Here is a 23,610-nt window from a genome sequence, read left to right as displayed (position 1 = left end):
AAAGGAGGTCTTCACCGTATGATGTGGTCAGAAGCCTCTGTCTTGGTTGTGGAGAGAGCCTTGGATGGAAAGATAATGGAAACAAGATAATAAAAGGAGGTCTTCACCATGGTCCTGGGGAGAACTCTTTCTTTCATGGATTTATTCTTCCATTCCACAAATAGAAATTGTATGCCAGATAGTCTACATATGTTGATTCATTTAATCTGCATAAAGCCCTATGAGGTAGTCACTATTATTATGAGCATTTTACAGATGAGAGCATTGAAGGTCAGGAAGAAACATGCTCAAGGTCAAAGGGATAGTAAGTGACAGAGAGTAGACAGTGCAACGGATGGAAGGTGGGCTATGCCTGGTGTGTTTGAGGAAGAGCAAGAAGGCCAGGATGCCTTAAGTAATGAGGTAAGTGATGGATAGGAGGTGAGGAAGTAATTCACAGCTTTGACCATAAAAGTGAGGCATTTCCCAAAAGCTGTATTGTAGGCTCAAGCAGAACCAAGATTGGAACTGAAGTCCTGCTCTGCACAGGTCACCTGGAGACAGTCTACTAATTTTTTTACCTCCTCTAAATTCGTCAAGTTCCCATTTAAAAAAAAAAAAAATATATATATATATATATATATATATATATATATAAATTGATTTCAGAGAGGAAGGGAGAGGGAAAGATAGAAACATCAATAATGAGAATCATTGATTGGCTGCCTCCTGCATGCCCCTTACTGGGGATTGAGTCCGCAACCTGGGCATGTGCTCTTGACCAGAATCGAACCAGGGACCGTTCACTCTGCAGGCTGATGCTCTATCCACTGACCCAAACCGGCTAGGGCAAGTACCCATTGTTTTTTGATTGAAGGTCTAGGAAGTTAATGACAGAGACTGTGAGATGAATTTTTCAAGGTGAGTCATGGGAATTTTATTTTATTTTTTAATATATGTTTTATGGATTTTTGAGAGGAAGGGAGAGGGAGAGAGAGATAGAAACATCAGTGATGAGAGAGAATCATTGATTGGCTGCCTCCTGCACACCCCACACTGGGGATCGAGCCCGCAACCCAGGCATATGCCCTTGGCCGGAATCAAACCCGGGACTCTTCAGTCCGCAGGCCAGCGCTCTATCCACTGAGCCAAACCAGCTAGGGAAGTTATGGGGATTTTAAAGAGTGGGTGATGGGGCATCTGTAGGGTGAGTGATGAAAGGCCGCTAGGGTAAATGATAGGGGTCTGTGTGATACATGATGGGGGGGTCTATAGGATGAGTCATGGGGTTGTTGAGTACATAATGGGAGGTCTTTTGGGGCAAGTGATAGGTCCATGGTTTGCTAGAGGTCTGTGAGTGATAGAGGTCAGTCTATGGGGCAAATGAAAGGCTGTTGTTGGGAGGGTGATAAGTGTCTTAAGGGTTAATGATGGGGTATATAGGGTAAGTGATGGGAGGGTCTGTGGGGGTGAGTTTTGTGGGGTCACGGGTAAATGATGGGGATCTTTAGAGCAGTGATGGGTGAGTCTGTGGGGTCAGTGATGGGGTTTTTGGAGTACCTGGGGAGTCTGTGAGTTGAGTGATGGGGTATGTGTGGGGTGCTCAATAAGGAGACAAGAGGCTGAGTAAATTGAAGAACTTGAAGATTTGGAAAATTCTCAGCTTGTCCCTAATGCAAAAAATGAGCAAGTGTGTTCTGGAGAGAACACCAAGGATGTGGGTAGAAGGTCACTCCTTAAAAGAGATTGCAGGTGTGTGACTCCTGAATCTAATCAGCCATCAGGGGACTTTCTGGAGTTAGTGATGGGGGTTTGTGAAGTCTACATGATTGAAGGTCTATGTGATGGGGATGGGAATCTGTGGCTGAGATAATGGTGGCCTGTGAAATGAGTGAGTGACAGAGGTGTCTTTGGGGTCAGTAATTAAAGATCTTTCAATGTTAGGGTCAAGACCTTTTATTTCCTTGTTTTAAAAATTACCACTACTGCGGACCTTGTAGGTTCTCTTGGACTTTTGTCCCAACAGCTCCTTGCAATAGCTCCACACAGCTCCTTTCTTCCCCATTGCTGGCCCTTTTGGTGTCCACCCATCAGCCTGAGTTTGACAGATCAATTCACTTTGTCCTTTCAACCTGTGGGAGCAAGGAACAGACTCTTCTGGCAGATGGAGAGTTCGTCATCAGCCCGTGTTAAAGCCCAGTCCATCACTCATTATTTCTGCTTGCTCTTCATTTTTGTGACTTTGGCATCCAGCAGGCTCTGGGCGTGGGTGATCTGCTTCACAGAATCGAGCACAAGGAATCCAGGCACCACCATCCACAGGGCATTCAGGAAGACAAAGTAAAACCAGAAGTAGAGCGGGTGGCCCAGCTCCCCGTGCTTGAATCCATCACGGTACTCTGTCAGGAAGTAGAGCACATCCCCGTACATCTGACCTGTGGGAGGTGGAAGGGAAATGTGAGGAGGAGGAGCTATTCCAAGGCATTTTTCAAGTCATCATTTGAGGTCTCAGTCCTTAGGATTCCCAAATTCAGAGGTAAAAATTCTGAAATCATATAGCTAAAAAGTTAAAAAATCAGAAAAGTGACAATTCCAGAAATTGGAAGCTGAGAATTTCAGAACCCAGGAGAGCTCATATCTCCAGAATTTAAGGAAGCTCAAAATCCTTTCATTCAAGACAGCTGAGGATTCCAGGACTAAAGATAACCCAGATTTCTAGAACTAAAGAAAGCTAACAATGTAAGAACACTGAACCTTAGATGAAAGAGGCTGGAAATCCCAAGCCTAGAGGACCCAAGGACTTCCTGCCAGCATGGGCCACCTCAGGTAACCTTCACAGGAGACTGTTATTTAAAAAAATATTTAAAAAAAATATTTTTATTGATTTCAGAGAGGAAGGGAGAGGGAGAGAGAGACAGAAACATCAATGATGAGAGAGAATCATTGATCGGCTGCCTCCTGCACGACCCACACTAGGGATCGAGCCCACAACCCGGGTATGTGCCCTGACCAGGAATCAAACCACGACCTCCTTCCCAGGAGACTTTGTGATGGAGGAGGAAGAGAAATGAACACTTCCCACTTGAGAACACAGGCTGAGAGGGGCATAGCTGTTCTAGAACTTCAGGGAATTTATCATTCAATCTGACTCAGCCCTGGGTGGGCACAATCGAAAGATCCTACCCACACGGATGCCCCCATATCTGTGCATCCCTGATAATCCCTCCAGCATCAGTGTGGGCCCTCTTCTCACCCACAGAGACCACGAGCTGTAGGACATAGCGGACAGGATGCTGGCGGAGAAAGGCAACCACCACCCAAATGCTGAGTGGTCCCCACAGGAAAGCCGTGACAGTCTCCATGCATATCATGAAGTTGTCATTCCTGCAGGAGAAAGGATGAGGCGACACTGGCATCACTGTGCTCTAAGCTCAGGGAACCCCATTTGTGCTCCCTGACTCACCACCACCCCAAACCAATTCATGTCTCCCTTGACAGAGGCAAACACTTACAGGATGTAGCGGCTGTCTCCCTTGGCATACTCTTTCCCTGAAGAAGACAAGAGACACACATGAATAAAGGCAGGAAAAGTAACTCACACTTGTGAGAGCTGAGGGCCCATGTAATAAGGCAGGTTTCATAACCTCTCCATGCCTCCAACTCCTCATCCACAATGAGGTGGCTGTTTGGATTTTAGAGTTAATATATGTATGCAAGATATGTGTGCAACCTGACATAGAACAGTAAGTGCTGCTGTGACTGTCTGGCATTCAATAAATATCTGCAGAATAATGGAGGCAGGTATAGATGATGAAGTGAATGATGTAGCCAATGAGAGAGAAAGAGAGAGAGAGAGAGAGAAGGAGGGAGGGAGGGAAGAAGAAGGGACTGAGAGAGAAAGTGAACAGATGAATGAATGAAAAACGCGAGCAGAGAATCAATAAGAAAAAGGCAGATCACATGACATAAAAACAGGCAGGAAAAAAACCAAGATGGCAGCATAGGTAAACACCGGAGTTTGCTGCCTCACACAACCACTTCAAAAATACAACTAAAAGACGGAATGGACATCACCCAGAACCACAGGAAGGCTGGCTGAGTGGAAATTCTACAACTAGAAGGAAAGAGAAAAGCATACCAAGACTCGGAGGAGGTGTGGTGTGGAAGTAAAATACTAAGATACAGAGGCGCATGCGGAGCAGGCTGGCGGCTGAGGGCGCGGTTGTCTTTTTCAATCAGGAGGGAGTCTCAGGCTCTGAGCTCCAGTTCCGGGTGAGTCTCTGGGGACCCAGACTCATACGGGAGAGGCGGGACTGTCTGGCATCAGTTGGAACTCGAGGGCAGCTTTCTCTCGGAGGTACTTGCAGCGATTACCGGGACATTGAGAAGCAAAGCCTCTGAGGGCAAGACTGAGAGCAGCCATAACTGCTTGGGGGGGAAGGGGTGTGGGGGGTGCGGGAAGAGATTGGACAATAATTGTGCACCTATGGATGAGGACAGTGGGTGGGGCGTGAGGGAGGAGGGTGGGGTGGGAACTGGGTGGAGGGGAGTTATGGTGGGAAAAAAGAGGAACCAATGTAATAATCTGAACAATAAAGATTTAATAATAAATAAATAAATAAATAAATAAATAAATAAGGTAAAGTTAGAAAAACAAACAAACAAAAAACAAAACAAAAACAAAACAGGCAGGAAACTGGAGTAGGTTCTTCACTAAAGAGGATTTCCAAATGGTCAATACACAAATGAAAGGTGCTCAAACTTTCATTAATCGTTAAGTAAAAGCAAATTAAAACCCCACAATAAGATAGCACTCACATAGAACCGTGGTCGGCAAACCGCGGCTTGCGAGCCACATGCGGCTCTTTGGCCCCTTGAGTGTGACTCTTCCACAAAATACCACGTGCGGGCTTGCACATACAGTGCAATTGAAACTTCGTGGCTTGCCCTAGCTGGTTTGGCTCAGCGGATAGAGCGTCAGCCTGCGGACTCAAGGGACCCAGGTTCGATTCTGGTCAAGGGCATGTACCTGGGTCGCGGGCTCATCCCCAGTAGGGGGCGTGCAAGAGGCAGCTGAATTGATGTTTCTCTCTCATCGATGTTTCTAACTCGCTATCCCTCTCCCTCTCCCTTCCTCTCTGTAAAAAAATCAATAAAATATATTTTTTTTAAAAAAGGAAACTTTGTGGCTCATGTGCAGAAGTCGGTATTTTGTGAAAGAGCCACACTCAACGGGCCATAGAACCGCATGTGTCTTGTGAGCCGCGGTGTGCCGACCACTGCACTGGAAGGTCTACAATTTAAGAAACACCTGACCATGCCCTGGCCGGTTTGGCTCAGTGGATAGAGTGTTGGCCTGCGGACTGAAGGGTCCCAGGTTCGATTCCAGTCAAGGGCATGTACCTTGGTTGCGGGCACATCCCCAGTAGGGAGTGTGCAGGAGGCAGCTGATCGATGTTTCTCTCTCATCGATGTTTCTCTCTATCCCTCTCCCTTTCTCTCTGTAAAAAATCAATAAAATATTTTTTTTAAAAAAGAAGCACCTGACCACACCAAGTGTCAGCGAGGGTGTAGAACTCTCATATACTGCTGGTGGGAATATAAAATGATGCAGCCATTTTTGAAAAACAGTTTGGCAGTTTTTCATAAAGTTAAACACACATCTACCATACAACCCAGCCACTCCTCCATAGTTACCTGAGAGAAATGAAAGCAGAGCCCCACACAAAGATTCTTATAACAATGTTCATAGCAGTTTTATTCATGAGACCAAAAGGAGTATTACTTAAAACAGCAAAATACTGGGAGAAATGCTCATTAATACTAGACAGGTCAAGCCTGGCCAGCGTGGCTCAGTGGTTGAGCATGGACCTATGAACCAGTAGGTCACAGTTCGATTCCTGGTCAGGGCAGATGCCTGGGTTGCCAGCTCCATCCCCAGTGCGGGTGTGCAGGAGGCAGCCCATCAATGATTATCTCTCATCATTGATGTTTCTGTCTGTCTGTCTGTCTCTCTCTCCCTTCCTATCTGAAATCAATAAAAATATATTTAAAAAAAATACTTGCCCTAACCGGTTTGGCTCAGTGGATAGAGCGTTGGCCTGCGGACTGAATGGTCCCAGGTTCGATTCCGGCCAAGGGCATGTACCTTGGTTGCAGGCACATCCCCGGTAGGGGGTATGCAGGAGGCAGCTGATCAATGTTTCTCTCTCATCAATGTTTCTAACTCTCTATCCCTCTCCCTTCCTCTCCGTAAAAAAATCAATAAAATATATTTTAAAAAAATACTAGACAAGTCAAATAATTCTGTAACATTTAAGCTTTGAAAGCTCTTTAAGAGCTGATGAGGAGTGACCTGATTAAAAGAAGCAAAGTTCGAAAGTGTATATAGCATGTTACCATTTGTTTATATAAAAGGAAAAATAAAAATTATGATGATAATAAACATTTATATAGCATCTGTTGTCTGCCAAATAATAATAGTAATAAACAATTACATGGCATCTACTGCTTGCCAAACATTGTTCTAAATGCCTTACATATATTTGGGGATTACTATTATCTCTCTTTTACAATTGAGCAAACTGAGACTTCTGTGTATAATTTATGTGTAAATAAACCCTGGAAGAAAACAAGCAATTATTAACAGTGGTTAATAATTGAGGAAACTTGGTGGACAGAAGGTAGATTTTCAGTGCATGCTTCTTTTTATCATTTGTTAAACCTCATCTGAGGATATATTTTCCATTGCTTTTCAGAGGGAATGGGAGGGAGGGAAGAAGATGGGAAAGAGAAACATCAATGTGAGACTTATCAATTGGTTGCCTCCTGCACACACCCTGACCAGGGTGGGGTATTGAACCTGCAACCTAGGTTTGTGCCCTTGACCTGGAACAATACCCTCAACCCTTTGATGCACGGGCTGATGCTCTAACCACTGAATCATGCTGGTCAGGGCACACTGCATACCTCTTTATCTTATTTATTTATTTATTTAATATATTTTTGATTTCAGAGAGGAAGGGAGAGAGAGAGAAACATCAATGAGGAGAGAGAATCATTGATCTGCTGCCTCCTGCACGCCTCACAGTGGGAATTGAGCCCATAACCCAGGCAAATGCCCTGACTGGGAATCGAACTGTGACCTCCTGGTTCATAGCTCAACACTCAACCACTGCGCCACACCGGCCAGGCTGCATACCTCTTTAAATGGTTTGTTTTTTGACTCATGTGAATATATATGCGACAAATAGTTAAATAAAAATTTAAAATAAATTAATAGAAGAAAAGCTGTTAGCCAATCCCTGCCCAAAAAATTCCCTCCCATAGCATATGAAAGAACTCAGGACTCACAGAGTTGGGACAAGAAGGCTTGGTCTCCAAGAAGTTCCTTGCTGTAGATGCTGTACCAGCCCTCAATCACCAAGTGAATGAACCCACATATTGCAAACCAGCACAGTGACAGTCGTCGCCAGGTTCCCAGGCGGATGATGGCAGCAGCTCCTGACAACAGCCATGTGGTCCCAACTACGACCCCCGTTGCGGAGAAGAGGCCAGCTATTATATGCCAGGCAGGGTAGTCATTAGGTACAAAGTTGTCCAGTCTCAGGTGCCGAGGCCAGTATGGGTGCAAGGGGCTAGCATTGGTGGCCATGTCTTTGTAGGCTGATGGCTGTGTGTGGATAAGTAGAAAGAAGAAAAAAGGAAGAGAAAAACCTGAACAAATAGAAAGCACAGAATGAGATGATAAAATCAAATCCAAATGGTTTATTATCACAAAAAATGCAAATGGTCTAAATTGACCAGATACTAGACTTATGAAATTGGATTAAAACCGAAACTAATCATATGCTGCTTTAAGGTGACACAAAGAATGAAAACTTGTTCCAGCCCTCGGGGACCCATATGTGGTAAACACAGTAACCAGACCAGCTCCCTGCCCTGAGGGTCAGAGTCAGCTGGGGAAGACAGGAATCAGGACAGGTCCCTGCTCTCATTGGTCACAGTCCGGTGGGCAGACAGAAGAATCTGACTAGGTCATAGCCCTCATTGGTCCCGCCCTGGTAAGGATAGACACAGGAATCAAGCTTGGTCCGTGCCCTCAGGGGTCACAGGCTGCTGGGGGAGAAACAGACAACAGGTTGGGTCCCATTGCTGGAGTCAGTGTCTTGCATCATTCAGCGGAGAGCTAGTCCCTCTCTGTAGTCCTGGAAACTGCAGGACGGAAGAGAGAAGACTAACGAGAACGCCAACCCTCACGTTCAGCGTGCGGAAAGCCAAACGCTTCCCGCAAGAGCGTACACGGCCGGCAACCTGCAAGAAATAGGCAAGTGGAAGGCACAGGTCTCCGCGGCGCTTAGAGAGGAAAGGAGGGTTAAATGCAGAGACCACCAATCAGAACTAGAACCCTCTAGTCCAGTCGCCCAATGAGAAGGAGGATCTTCTGTAGGCCGGACGACCACGCGGTACCAGGGGGGCCTCGCGCAGGCGCGTGAGGGTGGGTGGCGTGGTGGCGGGTTGGAGGGGGAAAGGGTCTCGCGCAGGCGCGCCTGTGGCCGGCCGTTTTGCAGCGGAGAGCGACGGGATGGAATGGCAGGCGGGGCGGAGGGGGGGGGCACTCACCCAGCGGCGCTGTCGCAGCGACCTGTCCAGCAAGGTTCCGGCTCTGCTGAGCTGGCCTGCGGGCTCCGTGACAACCTAGTTCAGACCCATTGCCTCCCAGGTTCCTAGTCTTATGGAGTTGGCCAATGGAGGGGCTGGGAGGCGGCCAGTGCCACTGTCAACCAATCAGAGCTCTCCATGCGCCACCGGTCCCGCCCTCAGGCGTGGTGCCATTTTCGTTGTTGGTTGAGCCAGTCTGGAGGTGGGTGAAAGCAGGGAGTGCCGCGGTTGGTGGGCGTTTTCGGCCGAAACCAACTTGCAAGCAGTCTTGGCTTCAGTTTCCCTATCCTCTTATCAGTCAATCATCTGTTGAATCAGCATTGCATTGCGTCCTCTCTTCTTTGCCCTCGTTTTGTAATCAGACCAATTAATCCGTTGCCAGACACAACCTGCATTCTTTTTTAAAAAACAGGTTTTTATTGAGTTTTAGAGAGAGAGGGAGGGAGAGGGTTAGAGAGAAACGTCATCCATTGGCTGCCTCCTGCACGCCCCCTACTGGGGATTGAGCTGCAACCCAGGCATGTGCCCTTGATCAGAATCAATCAGGAACCCTTCAGTCCGCAGGCTGACCTCTATTATCCACGGAGATAAACCGGCTAAGGCAGGGGTGGGCAAACTTTTTGACTCGAGGGCCACAATGGGTTCTTAAACTGGACCGGAGGGCCGGAACAAAAGCATGGATGGAGTGTTTGTGTGAACTAATATAAATTCAAAGTAAACATCATTACATAAAAGGGTACGGTCTTTTTTTTTTTTTTTAGTTTTATTCATTTCAAACGGGCCGGATCCGGCCCGCGGGCCGTAGTTTGCCCACGGCTGGCGCTAAGGCCAAAAGCCTTCATTCTTATTGCCCGAATGCACAAGGAAACAATACTAAGATGACATCCTGTAAAATACACCTCTACCCTCTACCTCAGCGCTCAGGACTCCTTACCTTTCCCGACTTCAGGTCTGAAAAACCAATCAAAACTCCTTGAGAGCCAGTTGGCATGGAGATATTCAGTCTCCCTGTGCCAGCTCTAAAGAACAAAATTGAACTCCACAATTCTAGCCAGTGAGCACCCAGACTGCACAATCAGTCAGAAGCTACCCATCCCAAACCTCCTGTCTAATTACAACTCATAAACCTTAGTCCAGTGATTCTCAACCTTCTGGCCCTTTAAATACAGTTCCTCATGTTGTGACCCAACCATAACATTATGTTCGTTGCTACTTCATAACTGTCATGTGGCTACTGTTATGAATCGTAATGTAAATATCTGATATGCAGGGTGGTCTTAGGTGACCCCTGTGAAACGGTCATTCGACCGCCAAAGGGGTCTCGACCCACAGGTTGAAAACCGCTGCCTTAGTCGTAAGCATCAACTGTGTGTGTGTGTGTGTGTGTGTGTGTGTGTGTGTGTGTGTATATTAGAGGCCCGGTGCACGGATTTGTGTACTGATGGGGTCCCTCGGCCTGGCCTGTGGGGATTGGGCCAAAACCAGATCTCTGACATCCCCTGAGGGGTCCCGGATTGCAAGAGGGCAGGAATCGGGCTCCCTCCTCTCTGGTTCTGGGTGCGTCACCTGAGAACTGCCGCTGCCAAGTGACCGCAGCTCGGCAGCTCCTGCATTGAGCATCTGCCCCCTGGTGGTCAGTGTGCATCATAGCTACTGGCCAGTAGGCCGGTTGGCCGGTCTCTTAGGCTTTTATATATATATAGATATATATCAGAGAGAGGGAGAGTTAGAAACATCAATGATGAGACATAATCATTGATCAGCTGCCGCCTGCATGCCCCACACTGGGGATCAAGCTGCAACCCGGGCCTGTACCCTAACCTAGAATTGAACTGTGACCCCCTGGTTCATAGGTTGATGCTCAAGCACTGAGCCATGCTGGCCAGGCTGAACTGTGTCTTGCTCTTTTCTCTGTCCCAGCTAGAGCAACCAGTTTTCCTGCCAATTGGTATCAGGCCTCCCCCACACACAACTAATTTGTCCCAGTCCTACTTATATCAGGCAATGCCATCTTCTATCTCATCATCCAATCATGAACAATGAACTAATCACAAACTGTTCCCTCTTCATGGTTTCCAGCTTCCAAACCTTTATCCATGCTGTACCCCCTTCCTCACTCACTTCTATTTCCCACTAAGCAGTGAAGAAAGAGTCTTTTGTATATTTCCTACTTTTATTTGACAATAACAAACTGTATATAAAAAGGGAGTGGGAAGGCGGGAAGTTCTGTGCATCTCCCCCTCTCTGCTTCCCTAAGCATCCCCCATCCCTTGGCCCCAGCAGGGACCACCCCCTTCCCGCCTTGTGGTGGGGTGGGGATCAGCAGGCATGAAAATGGTGTGTGTGTGTGTGTGTGTAAGGGTGTTAGGGGGACTATGATGGAGCGGGGTCAAGAATTAGAGGGCCATCCCTCATCCTCCATCAGAGCTGGCACCCTGAGGAGGGGTTGAGTCTTGAGGGAAGTTGGAGGGTCCACAGATGTGCCTCAGCCTATGAGACGGTAGAAGATCCAGCATCCAAAAGTGACCCAGTGACTGGCCCAGCTGAGCTCTGACCACTTGTGGACAGTGTATGCCATGCCATAACCCTGTGGGAGAGAAAGAGGTGATGGTCCCACTCAGCAAGAACAAAGAAGGTCTTAAGACAGTGATGGCGAACCTTTTGAGCTGGGCGTGTCAGCATTTTGAAAAACCCTAACTTAACTCTGGTGCCGTGTCACATATAGAAATTTTTTGATATTTGCAGCCATAGTAAAACAAAGACTTATATTTTTGATATTTATATATTTAAATGCCATTTAACAAAGAAAAATCAACCAAAAAAATGAGTTCACATGTCACCTCTGACACGCGTGTCATAGGTTCGCCATCACTGTCTTAAGAAAACCCATCCTTTGCTCAAGGCCATTTCTGTGACTCCATGGTGACCTTAGTTGAGGCCCCAGAGAAAAAACTGGGTGATATGAAAGATAAACAGGTTTAGTTTTATTTCCTTTGTGTTTTCTTCTTCAACCCCACTGTCTGACCTGTACTTTGAATATAAAACGTAAGATTTAGATTTTTTCTTTCATGTTTTCTTTAGAAATAATTTTAAAGACAGGACAAGATAACCCCACTCTCTGATCTGTACTCGCCTTTATATGTAAAGAGCTCCTAGAAATCAATATTTTAAAAAGACAAAAATTGGCAAAGGAGGTGAGTAGACCATTCTCAGTAAAGGAAAAAACCAAACAGCTCTTAAATTTATGGCCTCACTCATAATCTTCCTCTTCTCAAACTGGCAAAAACATCCAGAAAGTCTGAGAGGCACTCTGTTGGTTCACACACTGCTGGTGGGAGAGCAAAAAGGTAACGTCTCCATTTTGACTACCAAAAATCGATCCTACAGTTCTGTCTGCACCTGTGTGAATCTACATGGGTATGAGGATATTACTTGCTGCAATGTCATTTGCAATAGGAAAGGACTGGAAATCACCTGGGTGTCCACTGATAAGGGACAAACTACCCTGTGTCATAGCCTTACAGTGGAAAAAAATGAGTGAGGACACTCTATGTACTGATGTGGAAGATTTTCAAGGATTATTATATAGAAAAGCAACATGTAGCGCACACTGTCATCCATGAGTTACCTTTAGGGTAAAAACCAGGGGAGGGAATCAAAAGATGTTTTTATATTTGCTTATTATGCTTACATTTTTGAAAGATATTCTAATAAAATGAAGGAAAGTGGTTACCTGTAAGAGGGCAGTGAGTAGACCGTAGGAGCAAGACTTTTCCCTGAATATCTTGAATACGGTTTGGTTTTTTAACTTTGTGATATACACTATTTTTAAATATTTTGATTAAAACAAGATAAAAACTTTATTTAAAAAGAAGCAAAACCCTGCCCTGGCTGGTTGCTCAGTGGTTAGAGCATTGGTCCACACACCAAAGGGTCTCGGGTTTGATTCCTGGTCAAGGGCAGGTTCACTCCCCACCCCCTGATCCGGGTGTGTGTGGTAGGCAGCTGGTTGATGTGTCTCTCTCACATCAGTGTTTCTCTCTCTCTCTCTCTCTCTCTCTCTCTCTCTCTCTCTCTCTCCCCCCTCCCTTCTACTCTCTTTGAAAAGCAACATAAAAAGGAACCCCCAAAATAAAAAGAAGCAAAACCCAGATTTGCACACTCAACCTGATTAAAAATTAAAAGCTGTTTTTAATGATGAAAATAATATAAAGTTTTATTTTTAATTAAAAACAAAAATTTAAAAGAAAAGCAAAACCTGGATCCTGCAAGAGCTATGTGAGAAAACATTATTTTAGAAATTGTTTTTAATTTAAAAAGGAGTAAAATCTGGAATGTGCATACTCCACATGAATAAAAATAGCCTATCCATTTTAATATACATTTAAAAGTAGAATCTAGAGTTTGCATAATCAACTTGAGTGAAGATTTTTAAAAAAAATTAAATAAGAACAAACCTTGCAGATTCGACCTAAACAAAAATATGATGAGATGACTAATTGAAAAAAAAAAGTAAAACCTGGATTTTGCATTCCATCTCCATAAAATAAGTAAAATAAATATATTTTGCAAACTTCACCCAAATAAAAGACGCAGCAGTGCCAATCAACCAGAGGGACAACGGGAAGGAAGGACCGAGGAGCACTGGCTGCACAAGCTGGAGACACACCACACAAGGTCCTCATGTCTCAGCCTCCCCGCCCCCCTTTGTCTTCATGGTTCCCATGAGCAGGTGGCACATCCCTGGGTACCCCCAGCCCAGGGCCCCACCTCACCTGCTCCTCTGTGGTATCATCCACATCGACATCAAACAGGGAGCCCAGGTAGGCCAGGTGGAAGATGGCCAGGGCCCCAAAGAGCAGGTTTAAGGCTCGTACCCCCAGGCCCTGTGGGGGACAGATGGATTTGCTTGGCAGCTGGACCTACTCACTGTCCCTCAGTCCCACCTGGGCAGGGGAGCCCAGGGAGATGCACAAAGTGCAGTGGGTTCCAGGAATGAGGATGTCCGTGGCACCCCCGGGTAGGAAAGAGATGGTTCAGATCCTCTTATGGGAGCCCAAAAGGTATCCAGGGCTCAGGGTAGTGTTTGCATTGAGGGCGTCCAGGTTGGGGGAGATGCGAGTATTCAGGCAAAGGAGGCAGAATGGTGGAGCTCTGACTCGGGGATTTATGGTAAGAAACATCAGTTGTCTGATAGGAGACAAATCTGAGGTTGCCCATACTTCTTATTGCAAGCAGAAGGAAAAAACAAAAAACCAAAAATCAAAAGTAAATTCCTAGCATGTCCTACAGGACCCATCATTCTCCCCCTTGCTCGCTTTGCTCAAGCCACACTGGCCTCCTCGCTGTTCCTCAAATATTCCAGGCCCTCTCCCGTCTTGGGGCCTGTACACTGGTTCTTCCCTTTGCCTGGAAAGCTTCTGTCCCTCACCTCCCTCAGCTAAGGAACTCAAAAGGCACCTCCCTATCTAAAATGGAATCCATTCACCCCCTGATAATTCCCTTCTCCTTTCCCTTGTGTATTTCCTCCTTGGCACTAATCACTGTCTAACAAACTATTATACTTTACTGACTTATTTTTTATTTACTGACTCCCCTGTTAAAATGTTTGTCCCAGAGGGCTGGAACTTTATAATCTGTTGTTCACCACTGTGTCTCCAGCATCTAAAACAGTGCCTGGTACCAGCAGGTGTTCAATAAATGTTCACTGGGGACATGAATGCCTGGTGTGCATACAGCAGGTGTTTGATAAATGTTTGTTAGAGAGACGCATGGCAGCGAACAGAGGTGAGGTTCTGGGATGGCTCAGGCACCAGAACAGGAAGCTGGGCACCCTGAGACACATATAAGATGGAGACAGAAGCAACATTTTTGAGGGGCGGGTGTTGGGCTTGAGGTTGCCCAGGCTGAACCCTCACCAAGCGATGCTGGTGTGAACAGTCTGGTGGGCACCGTTTCGACAAGACGCAGGCACTGAGGATCCGAGCCAGGCGCTTCCGGAGGACTGGGGTAGATGGGGGGGAGGGAAGGGGGTCAGGTTAGCCTTAGGGGACAGTGGTTCTAGCCCCCTACCAACCTTCCATCCTGTCTCCTAGGCTGGGCTCTAAACTCACCGTGCTCCACGTAAGTGATAAATGCCAGGGACAGCAGCACCGCAGCCAGATGGAAGCTGAAGCCCTGGTGGGGCCCCAGGGGGCAATGAGGTGAGTGAAGAGGAGGCCCTGCCACCCCTGCCCCGCTCCCACCCTGATCCCCTTTCACCCTGCTCACGTGCAGGAGGGCGCTGGCTGCATAGGTGACCAGCACGGCTGAGAAGGTGCCCAGGCGGAGAGCGTTCTTGAAAACATCTGCAAGAGGGAGATGCGGGTCAAGAGTCTCCCAAGATTCCCTCCTGCCCTGGGGGACCATCGGGCGGGGTTGGAAGCCCCAGGATAAAGTCTTTTTAAAAAAATATATTTTATTCATTTTTTACAGAGAGGAAGGGAGAAGGAGAGGGATAGAGAGTTAGAAACATGGATGAGAGAGAAACATCGATCAGCTGCCTCCTGCACACCCCCTACTGGGGATGTGCCCGCAACCAAGGTACATGCCCTTGACCGGAATTGAACCTGGGACCCTTCAGTCTGCAGGCCGATGGTCTATCCACTGAGCCAAACTGGTCAGGGCAGGATAAAGTCTTTGGAATGGTCTCATACTTCCTCTGTCCAAAACTTAGCTTCTGAACTTTCCTCCCAATCTATTTCTCCCGCAGTCTCTCCAAGTTCAGCCAATGTCAATCAACTCCATCGTTCCAGTTCCTCAGGGCAAAAACCTGAGAATCATCCTGCATCTGCCCTCCCCGCACTCCCACAACCAAACTCAGCAAATCCTGTCAGTTTCACCATCAGAATTTACCCGGAATCTGACCTCTCCTCGCCATGTCCACTGCCTCCACCACCTGCACTACTGCAGGGGCCTCCTCACTGCTTCCACCTGGCTCCCTCCCCATCTGTCCTCACAGCAGCCAGAGGGTCCTGTTACAACCCGTGAGCCCAAAGCCCTCCTCTGCTCAGACCCCTGTTGTGGCTCCAGCTCTCTCAGAGAAAAGGCCAAAGTCCTCCCTGTGGCCAGTGAGGGCCCACAGGACCAGGCCCCGTCACCTCTCCAACCTCACCTCCTGCTACTGGCCCTCTCGCTCTCTTTCCTTCTGCTGACCCAGTCTCCTCAGACATGCCATGCTCATTCCTGTCTCAGGACCTTTGCACTGGCTGTTCTCTCCATCTGTTACACTCCTCCCCCACATATTTACAGTGCTTGCTCTCTCACCTTATTTAGATCTCAGCTCAAATGTCACCTCCTCCGTGGGACTTATTCTGTTAATTTACTTAAAATTGCGACATCCCACCCACACTGCCAACACTCCAGATCATCCTTTCCTGCTTTATTATTATTATTTTTCACCATAGCACTCATCGCCATCTGAACTCTTGTGTATTTTTCTCTCTTTTAAAATAATATTTTTATTGATTTCAGAGAGGAAGGGAGAGGGAGACAGAGATAGAAACACCAATGAGGCCCTGGCTGGTTTGGCTCACTGGATAGAGCGTCGGCCTGCAGACTGAAGGGTCCCGGGTTCGATTCCGGCCAAGGGCATGTACCTTGGTTTCGGGCACATCCCCAGTGGGGGGTGTGCAGGAGGCAGCTGATCGATGCTTCTCTCTCATCGATGTTTCTAACTCTATCCCTCTCCCTTCCTCTCTGTAAAAAATCAATAAAATATATTTTAAAAAAAGAAACACCAATGATGAGAGAGAATCATTGGTCGGCTGCCTCCTGCACACCCGCTACTGGGGATCAAGTCTGCATGTGTCCTGACGGACCTGGAATCGAACTGTGACCTGGTTCATAGGTCGTCGCTCAACCACTGATCAACACTGGCTGGGCTATTTTTTCTCTTATAATGTGCTCCCCCCACAGAAATTCCAGCTCCACAAGGGCAGGGATTTGGGGCTGTTGTCATTTTTGGTCCCTGCAGTACCTTCAGCCTAGCATACAGTAGGTTCTCAGTGAATGTTCTATGACTATGCAAAAGGGCCTGGGGTGAGGACTCCCCACTCTCGGATGGGTGACTTGATGACTCACAGTTATTTAGCCAATAAGACATGGGCAGGTTCCAGCTTGTGACAACTTCCACCATGGACCGGGGCAGCTCCACGTTCAGTGGCTTGGACACTGTCAGGTCCCTGTGGGCAAAAGGTATACAAATTCATCTGGGATCTCAGCTCATCTGACTGCCACACTTTCGTCTTGGCTGTTTCCTCCCACGGGAGCACCCACTTCCTCCCTGCAGCTCCTCTAGGCAACACCCTGAGGGAGAGGATGGTCCCCCAGCCCTTCCCACCATTTCAGGTGATCCTTCTCCTCGGTGAAGCCAGCTCCTGCCAACGTGGTCGTGGCCTCAGACAGGAAGCCCACAAAATAGTTGCTGAAGTGGAAGGAGACAGCACTCTCGTAGGCTCGCAGCCACCTGGGGGGAAAGGAGAAGGGGGAGAGGCATCATGCCCAGGGGCCGGCATGACACCCCGCCATGTGCCATCATCCCCAGCCCCACTCTGTAGACTCACCTCACCATGGTGCCCCTAAGGCCCCCAGGGGTCAGGAAGGCAGCAGAGAAGAAAGGAAAGAGAGTCAGAGGCCCAGGAGGCTGGCCTGAGTTGGTCTTAGACAAGACAGAAACATAGTGGCAAAAACATAGGTGCAGTGTGATAGCCACACACATGCATACACGGTCAGTTTCATGGGGCTCAGATGGGTGTGTGAGCTGCTCCACAGTATGATATAGTCCCGCAGTCTCACATGGCCAGACATCCAGACCCAGCCTCTATCAGAGGCCCGTCCTAACAGCCCTACACCGTGACACAGCCACGTGGCCAGACACAAATAGTATCAGACTCCCAGCCTTGCAGCTCTCTAACCTGACTCAGTGACCATAAGACATACAAAAGTCCTGTAGTTAGGCACAGAGATCATCAAGCTCCCTGCTTTGCACACATACGCAAGTCTACCCCCAACAGTCATCCTGTCAGTCATACAATAGACACAGGCAGAGTCCTGCATTGGAAAAGGCTGGTTCTGGAATCAGGCCTGGGATTGACGCCTGGCTGCTTAACTGGGTGACATTGGGCAAGTCACTCCACCGTCCAGAGCCTCGTTCAGCATTAGACACAATCAGCTGCCAGTGAGTAGGGGGAAGGGAGGGGCCATACAATCAAAGAGCTGGATTATACCAATCCTAGTTATACCAGAGGCAGATGGTCAGTCGGTCACAACCCCTCAGCTAGACAACACCATGCAGCCAGAGAAGGCAGACCCACAGGCAGGCCCATCAGAGAGGCACATAACATGCTACAGTCAGACCCATTCCCAGCCAGAGTTACAGACAAGCCAGACTTACCCAACGACAGCCACACACCCCGTCATTGACAATGGCACAGCCAGAACTCCAGTCCCACATCGGGAGTCAGCGGCTGAGAGACAAACAACCCATACACACGCCTAGCCAGAGTCTCAGACAGGTCAGCATCACCAGCCAACCCATACTTGTCACTCCCTGTTGCAGTCATGTAATTGGCTTCTCAAGGTGAAACAGCGGAACAGATGGACATTCATACATAGTATGTGTCAGGGTGTCAGTCATACATGGAGTTACAGAGCCAATCTTGGCCAAACAACAGCCACAGACAGACATTCAATCTCGGTCCAGTCATGGGGTAGATGGTCAGATAGTCTCAGACTTAACAGAACCAAGAGGTCACAGACTATGCCCCCACCCGCCAGTTAGCCCACTCGCCCTCAGCACCTGCCCTCATTTACCTGGCTTTGCGTTTCTTGCTGTAGTAACAGAAGATAGACAGAAGCATTAAGAGACAGGCTCAGAGCTGGGGAGACCCCAGGTCCCTACCCAACCCCCTCTGCAGGGCAGAGGCCTCGAAGGCCGTGCTCACTTTCGAAGGAGGCGGTCACCATCAAGGGGGATGAAGTACGGGAAGAGGTAAGGGCCCACACAGGTGGACAGCACAAGGCACAGCAGGGCCAGCGCCAGGCTCCGGGTCACCTTCTGCAGCCATCGGCGGCTCTGTGGGGATCAAGGCTCCATGAAGACTGCCCTGTGGGGGCTCCCACAGTCCCTGCCCACCTGTCCACCCAGGACCTCACCAGAGGGCGACCTTGGACAGCCTGTAGGTAGCTTTGGAAGGATATCCAGGGCCCAAAGACGATGGTGCCCACGAAGTAGAGGTAGCCCATGAACTCCACGGGTGAGGGCACCGCACCCACCTCGCCCCGGTCCAAGTCGAAGCCCAGAGACACCGCCTTCATGGCCACGATCATCTGGGCCCCTATGTGTGGTGCCCATAATCAAGTGAATGGGCACAGAGCAGGTCAGCATGGGGGGAGGGGGAGCACCAGGTGAGGGGTGGTAGGAAAAGAGAAGTTCAAGGGTGGACAAGTGGGCACAGAGTCTATAGGCAGATGAGCAGGTAGGCCCAGGACTGGCAGATGCCCTTTTTCAAGAGTGAGGCACATACATGAGATGGGAAAGGCAGATGGGGGGAGGGAGGCATAGTAGAGGGAGACAGATATAAAGGGCATCTGAGGCCTTCCTGTCCAGTGGGGGGGACAGATGAATGACCAAAGTGGGAAGGAAAGACAGGGTTGGGGAAGTTAGATGTAGAGTGGGGCAGGGGCAGGTGAGAGAGCCAGGGCTTCCTACCTCGCATCTTGTGCCACGTCACAGTGTCCACCATGTGCATCTCACTGAGGAAAAAAGGTGGTGGTCTTGGGCCCATGACTCCCATGGCCTCAGAGACCACAAAAGGAGGTGGGGATCAAGGTTCAGAGAGGCTTATACCCCTGTCCAGCACAACCTCATGGAGGAATAATTCTCCAGGACTCCCTCCTCCAGGGGGAGCTCAAGCCCAGCCTGTCCTGTACAGCCTTTAGAAATAACTAGTCTCCCACATTCCCTCCTCCAGGAACACCCTGTGCTCTTCCTGTCCTGTACAACCTCACGAGGAGCAGCCAGGGGACCCACCCATGGGGGCCCACCCACCCTTCTGCCAACAGTGTGGGGACGAGGGCTCACACCCATACCCCATGAGCAGGTAGATCAGGATGGTGACGGAGAGGAAGACGCCTCGATGGGAGGAATGTCGGCAGAGGAACAGCACGAGGTAGCACAGGAGGCTGAGCAGCACAACCCAGACCATGTGCAGCTGGAAGAAGTGGTAGAGGCTGAAGAACCCTCCTGCCACGGTGCTTGCGTGCTTCAGGTAGGATGGCAACCCTTCAGGTGAGAGAGAGACAGAGAATAGGAAAGGGAGGTCGGGTGGGCTGGCAACAAGGGAGGGCAACCTGAGCAGAGGGCACAGCCTGGGCAAAGGCCTAGAGGTTGGAATGTGGTGGGATTGCAGGGGGCCCAAAGCAGGTGTTGGGGAGCTGGAGAGGTGGCAAGGCCTGGGTTTATTTATTTATTTTATTGATTGATTTGAGAGAAAGAGAGAGAGAGAGAGAAACATCGATGTGTTGTTCCACTTATTTATGCATTCATTAGTTGATTCTTGTATGTGCCCTGACTAGGAATTGAATTGCAACCGGGACGATGTTCTAACCAACTGCGCCACCCAACCAGGGCCAAATCCTGGGTTTAAAGAAAAGAAACATCTATAAAGGACATTTGGGAACCCTGGGAGAAATGTGAGTATCAATTTATATTGGGTAATATTATTGCATCCAGATTAGATTTCTTGAGGGGTGATGGTTGTGGCTGTGGTTGTTGGGGGAAGATGTCCTTGTTCTTGGGGGACACACACTGATGCATTTGGGGTGAAGTGTCATTCAAATTATTTAGGAAGATGATAGATAGATAGATAGATAGATAGATAGATAGATAGATAGATCGAACAGGCTAATGTGGGAAGATGCTGACTGTTGGGAATCTGGTAATGCATATAATGGGTGTTCATTGTATTATTCTTTCAACTTTACTTCAGTAACCAAAATATTTCAGAATGATAAACCTAAGAGAAAATAAAACATCCATTTAAAATAAAAAGAAAATGTAGCACCTTTGAATTTCAGATTTCCAAAATTCTCAGCATCCTATAGGGACTCTGGGAACTTAGAGTCTTAGCATTTGGATGTAGGCTTGCTGTGATTGTGGAAACATTCCAGAATCCCAGCATTCAGAAATCTCAGCATGCCCTGATTCTAGAAATCCAGATTGCCAGCATTTTGGAAGCCTAGAATGTGAAAATTTCAACTTGTCAGCTCCCCAAACCCTGTAGTGTGGTACTTTGGGATTCCTTAACCCTTTGACACCAGCGTTGCAGAATCTTATAACGTTGGGATGTAGACATCCCAGGTTCCCAAAATCCAAGAACCTCAGATTTCCAGAATCCCAGAACCCAGGAATACTGAAAGGCATGGCTTGGCATGGCTTGGCATGGGGTGGCTGGGCATAGTAGGATGTGGTGTGGTAGCATGGTGCTTCGCCTGGTGGGAGGTGGTGGGCTGGACATATAGGCGCCTGGCTTGGCATGGCAAGATGCGGCAGGAGAAGGTACAGCTTGGTCTGGGTGAATGTGGCAGTAGGATATGGCCTGGCATGGCGCATAGTGTGGCAGGCACTTACCGAGCCTCCAGAAGAGGCGGCAGGCGAGGCAGATGGCAAGGAGCAGCCAGATCTGGTCAAGGCCCTGACACGGGACCCGAGGACCAGCCCTGCAGCAGCTGCTGGAAAAATTCCTGGCGGCTGAAGGTGGCCATCGCAGCCCCTCACGGATGGATGGACAGATGGATAGACCTGTCAAAGTGGGGACACAGAGCAGGGATGTCCATGGGGCAGACCATGCTCAAGGCATAGGCTTGAGCACTCAGATTTCAGCTGGGGGCTGTCCAACCCATTTAGACACACAGTACTGGGGGGGCTGGGAGAGGGTGTGGGTGTCAGGTACATCAGATTGAGCCGCCAACTGTGCGTGTGGGAGCGTTCTGGGTGCACACACACAGCCCACGACCTGTGGTGAAGGAAGGACCTGTGTCTCTCCTATGCTGTGAGGAGTCGGGGTCCGATGGGGAATGAATGGTGTACATTCCAGGCCGGTATATCAAATGGGGACGCTCTCTGGTTTCCAAGGTAGAGTCACTCTGTGTGGAGGGCAGAGAGGGAGATCCTGTGACACTTGGGGGCCGTGTGCATCTCTCCTTGTACGGATGTGAGGGGTGTCCTGTATCCCCTGCGTGCCCCATCTCACCCCCACCCGGCCACTCCTGGCCACCAAGAAAGCCCTGCCCAGGCCCCGGGGCTTCAGGGAGGTGGTGGTGGTGGTTGGGGACAGAGCAGAAGGGGGAGTCTGAAAGGTGATGGAGAGGGGACCCAAGAACACGCGCTGCAGATCAGTGCGGGGAGGCCGTCTCAGGATGGGAGCGGAGGAGCCGCGCGCGCACTCCTGGGACCTACCTGGCAGGAAGGAAGCTGCGGTCCCGGGGACCGGGGACGCACTGCCGCCGCCACCGTCGCCGCCTCCTCCGGGCAGCCTCCCCCGCAGGCCGCAAGGCCGGGACCAGCTGCGGCTTGGAGAGCAGCGCGGCGAGCGGGCCCTTTAAATCCCGGGGAGGCCCGGCCGGCCAGCTCGGCCAATGAGAGGGCAGGAGCGGGGCGGGGCCGGCAGAGGAGGTGGGAGGCGGGAGGGTCGAGGGAAGGAGGAGCGGGAGGTTGAGAGGAGCGGGGTGCTGCGGGACCTTTGCGCCCACACCTTTCGGGCCCTGAGTGTTGCCGCCCCAGATCATTCTCGTCCGCAGGTGCCTGGCCGGCCAAGAACAAACTCCTCCATCGTCAGATTCCCAATCCTTGGAAGCCGAGATGGGAAAGACGGGGGAGGGAGGAGGGAAAGCCCCTCACCTTGACTGTTCGCCCACGCACGTTCTCTCGCACTGTGCTGCCTCGGTTCACACGTGGGGAAATTAACCGATGTCTGTCCTACCCTATCCTTTGAGGGAACTAAAGGAATGTCCAATCCTCTCCACCCCCAGAGACGGGCCAGAAACATTTTCAAGTATTGACTGTGTCACCGAGGAACTCCAATTAGGCGCCTGTGCTGCCCCTAGGGACTCCTTGTGGGCACTTGGCTGGTCGTTGAGAACTGATTTGCTTGCTTCATTTCCCAGCCTGTAGTTATTCACCTGGCGCGGAGGGTGACCCCAGCAAGGAGCGCGTGAACCAGGAAGCGAGTTCGGAGCACCCGATCGATCCGGAGCCTTTATGAAGCTTTTACAGCGTCCCCAGCAATGCTTCCTCCTGGGCTCTGTCTGCGCCAACACAGGATTTACGCGACACCTGCTGTCTGCCTCCCCTACCGTGCGGTGTCTGGGCACCCCACTCTGTCCCTAGGCTGATGAAGGGCCTATTTTTCCAAAGGAACATTTGCCGCGCAAGTACTGCGTGCTTAGCTGTGATGTGGCAGGGAGAAGGAAGCACAGATGAAGCTGGACCCCCGCGGTCACCTGAGGAGCTAAGGAAAACAGGCTCTAATCAGATTAGTACTTGCCTGTATGGAGCTGGGCGAGTCATGCCCACTCACCGGGCTTTGGTGTCCCTTTCTCTTAAACAAAAGAATGGGATTAGCAGTTCTTTGCTTGGAAATACCGGTGGCAGTTGAAGAACAACGTGTGTCTCCCCTCTTTAAAATAAATGTTAACGTGAAGTTAAATGGAGTTTTAACTCATAAATTAATATTCATGTATTACAAACAAAAAAGTTGAATCCAGCAATTATGAATAAATTACATAGACCAGATTCACAAATGCTAATCCTCCTCCTCCTCCTTCTCCTCCTCCTCCTCCTCCTCCTCCTCCTCCTCCTCCTCCTCCTCCTCCTTCTATTTCTGTTCTTTTTGCTAATTCCTTTTCTTAACAGCAGAGTGCAGGCCATAA

The 23,610-nt window shown here is 49.2% G+C and overlaps 2 protein-coding genes and 2 long non-coding RNA genes across 7 annotated transcripts; 2 read left to right on the top strand and 2 right to left on the bottom strand.

Annotated features, from left to right (window-relative positions):
- Positions 1-1,919: 1,919 nt before the first annotated feature.
- On the bottom strand, positions 1,920-8,733 carry EBP (emopamil binding protein (sterol isomerase)). Of its 3 annotated transcripts, none has more exons than XM_006097162.3 (5): positions 8,602-8,733; positions 7,333-7,695; positions 3,492-3,528; positions 3,233-3,363; positions 1,920-2,414 (listed from the first exon to the last, which is right to left on the bottom strand). In XM_006097162.3, the coding sequence occupies exons 2-5, from the start codon at positions 7,631-7,633 to the stop codon at positions 2,191-2,193; spliced, it is 693 nt and encodes a 230-aa protein (XP_006097224.1). In that variant the 5' UTR covers positions 7,634-7,695; positions 8,602-8,733; the 3' UTR covers positions 1,920-2,190. The 3 variants fall into 3 exon arrangements, with proteins under 3 accessions (XP_006097224.1, XP_006097225.1, XP_023616698.1); XM_006097163.3 differs by having other exon boundaries at positions 2,191-2,414; positions 7,333-7,651; positions 8,602-8,729; XM_023760930.1 differs by having other exon boundaries at positions 2,191-2,414; positions 7,333-8,292; positions 8,602-8,721.
- On the top strand, positions 8,299-19,777 carry LOC111827634. 2 transcript variants are annotated; one of them, XR_002831273.1, is made up of 3 exons: positions 8,299-8,444; positions 14,736-14,843; positions 19,653-19,777. It is a non-coding gene; the product is annotated as an uncharacterized LOC111827634 (long non-coding RNA). The 2 variants fall into 2 exon arrangements; XR_002831272.1 differs by lacking the exon at positions 19,653-19,777 and adding an exon at positions 15,392-16,170.
- PORCN (porcupine O-acyltransferase) lies at positions 10,795-22,285 on the bottom strand. The gene is given in 16 exon segments (XM_014462994.2): positions 10,795-11,227; positions 13,416-13,526; positions 14,559-14,644; positions 14,754-14,817; positions 14,911-14,987; positions 16,762-16,862; positions 17,021-17,146; positions 17,244-17,258; positions 18,493-18,510; positions 18,624-18,754; positions 18,835-19,016; positions 19,391-19,434; positions 19,771-19,963; positions 21,311-21,393; positions 21,395-21,481; positions 22,139-22,285. Coding segments are annotated over 15 exon segments (1,383 nt in total). The 5' UTR covers positions 21,445-21,481; positions 22,139-22,285; the 3' UTR covers positions 10,795-11,125.
- On the top strand, positions 20,270-23,387 carry LOC106698559. The gene is made up of 2 exons (XR_001349893.2): positions 20,270-20,373; positions 22,846-23,387. It is a non-coding gene; the product is annotated as an uncharacterized LOC106698559 (long non-coding RNA).
- Positions 23,388-23,610: the final 223 nt, after the last annotated feature.

Source organism: Myotis lucifugus, unplaced genomic scaffold (genome assembly GCF_000147115.1).
Source record: "Myotis lucifugus unplaced genomic scaffold, Myoluc2.0 scaffold_196, whole genome shotgun sequence".
Taxonomy (NCBI): domain Eukaryota; kingdom Metazoa; phylum Chordata; class Mammalia; order Chiroptera; family Vespertilionidae; genus Myotis; species Myotis lucifugus.
The sequence above is the reverse complement of the archived record's forward strand: the minus strand, read 5'-3'. Positions and strand labels throughout refer to the sequence as shown.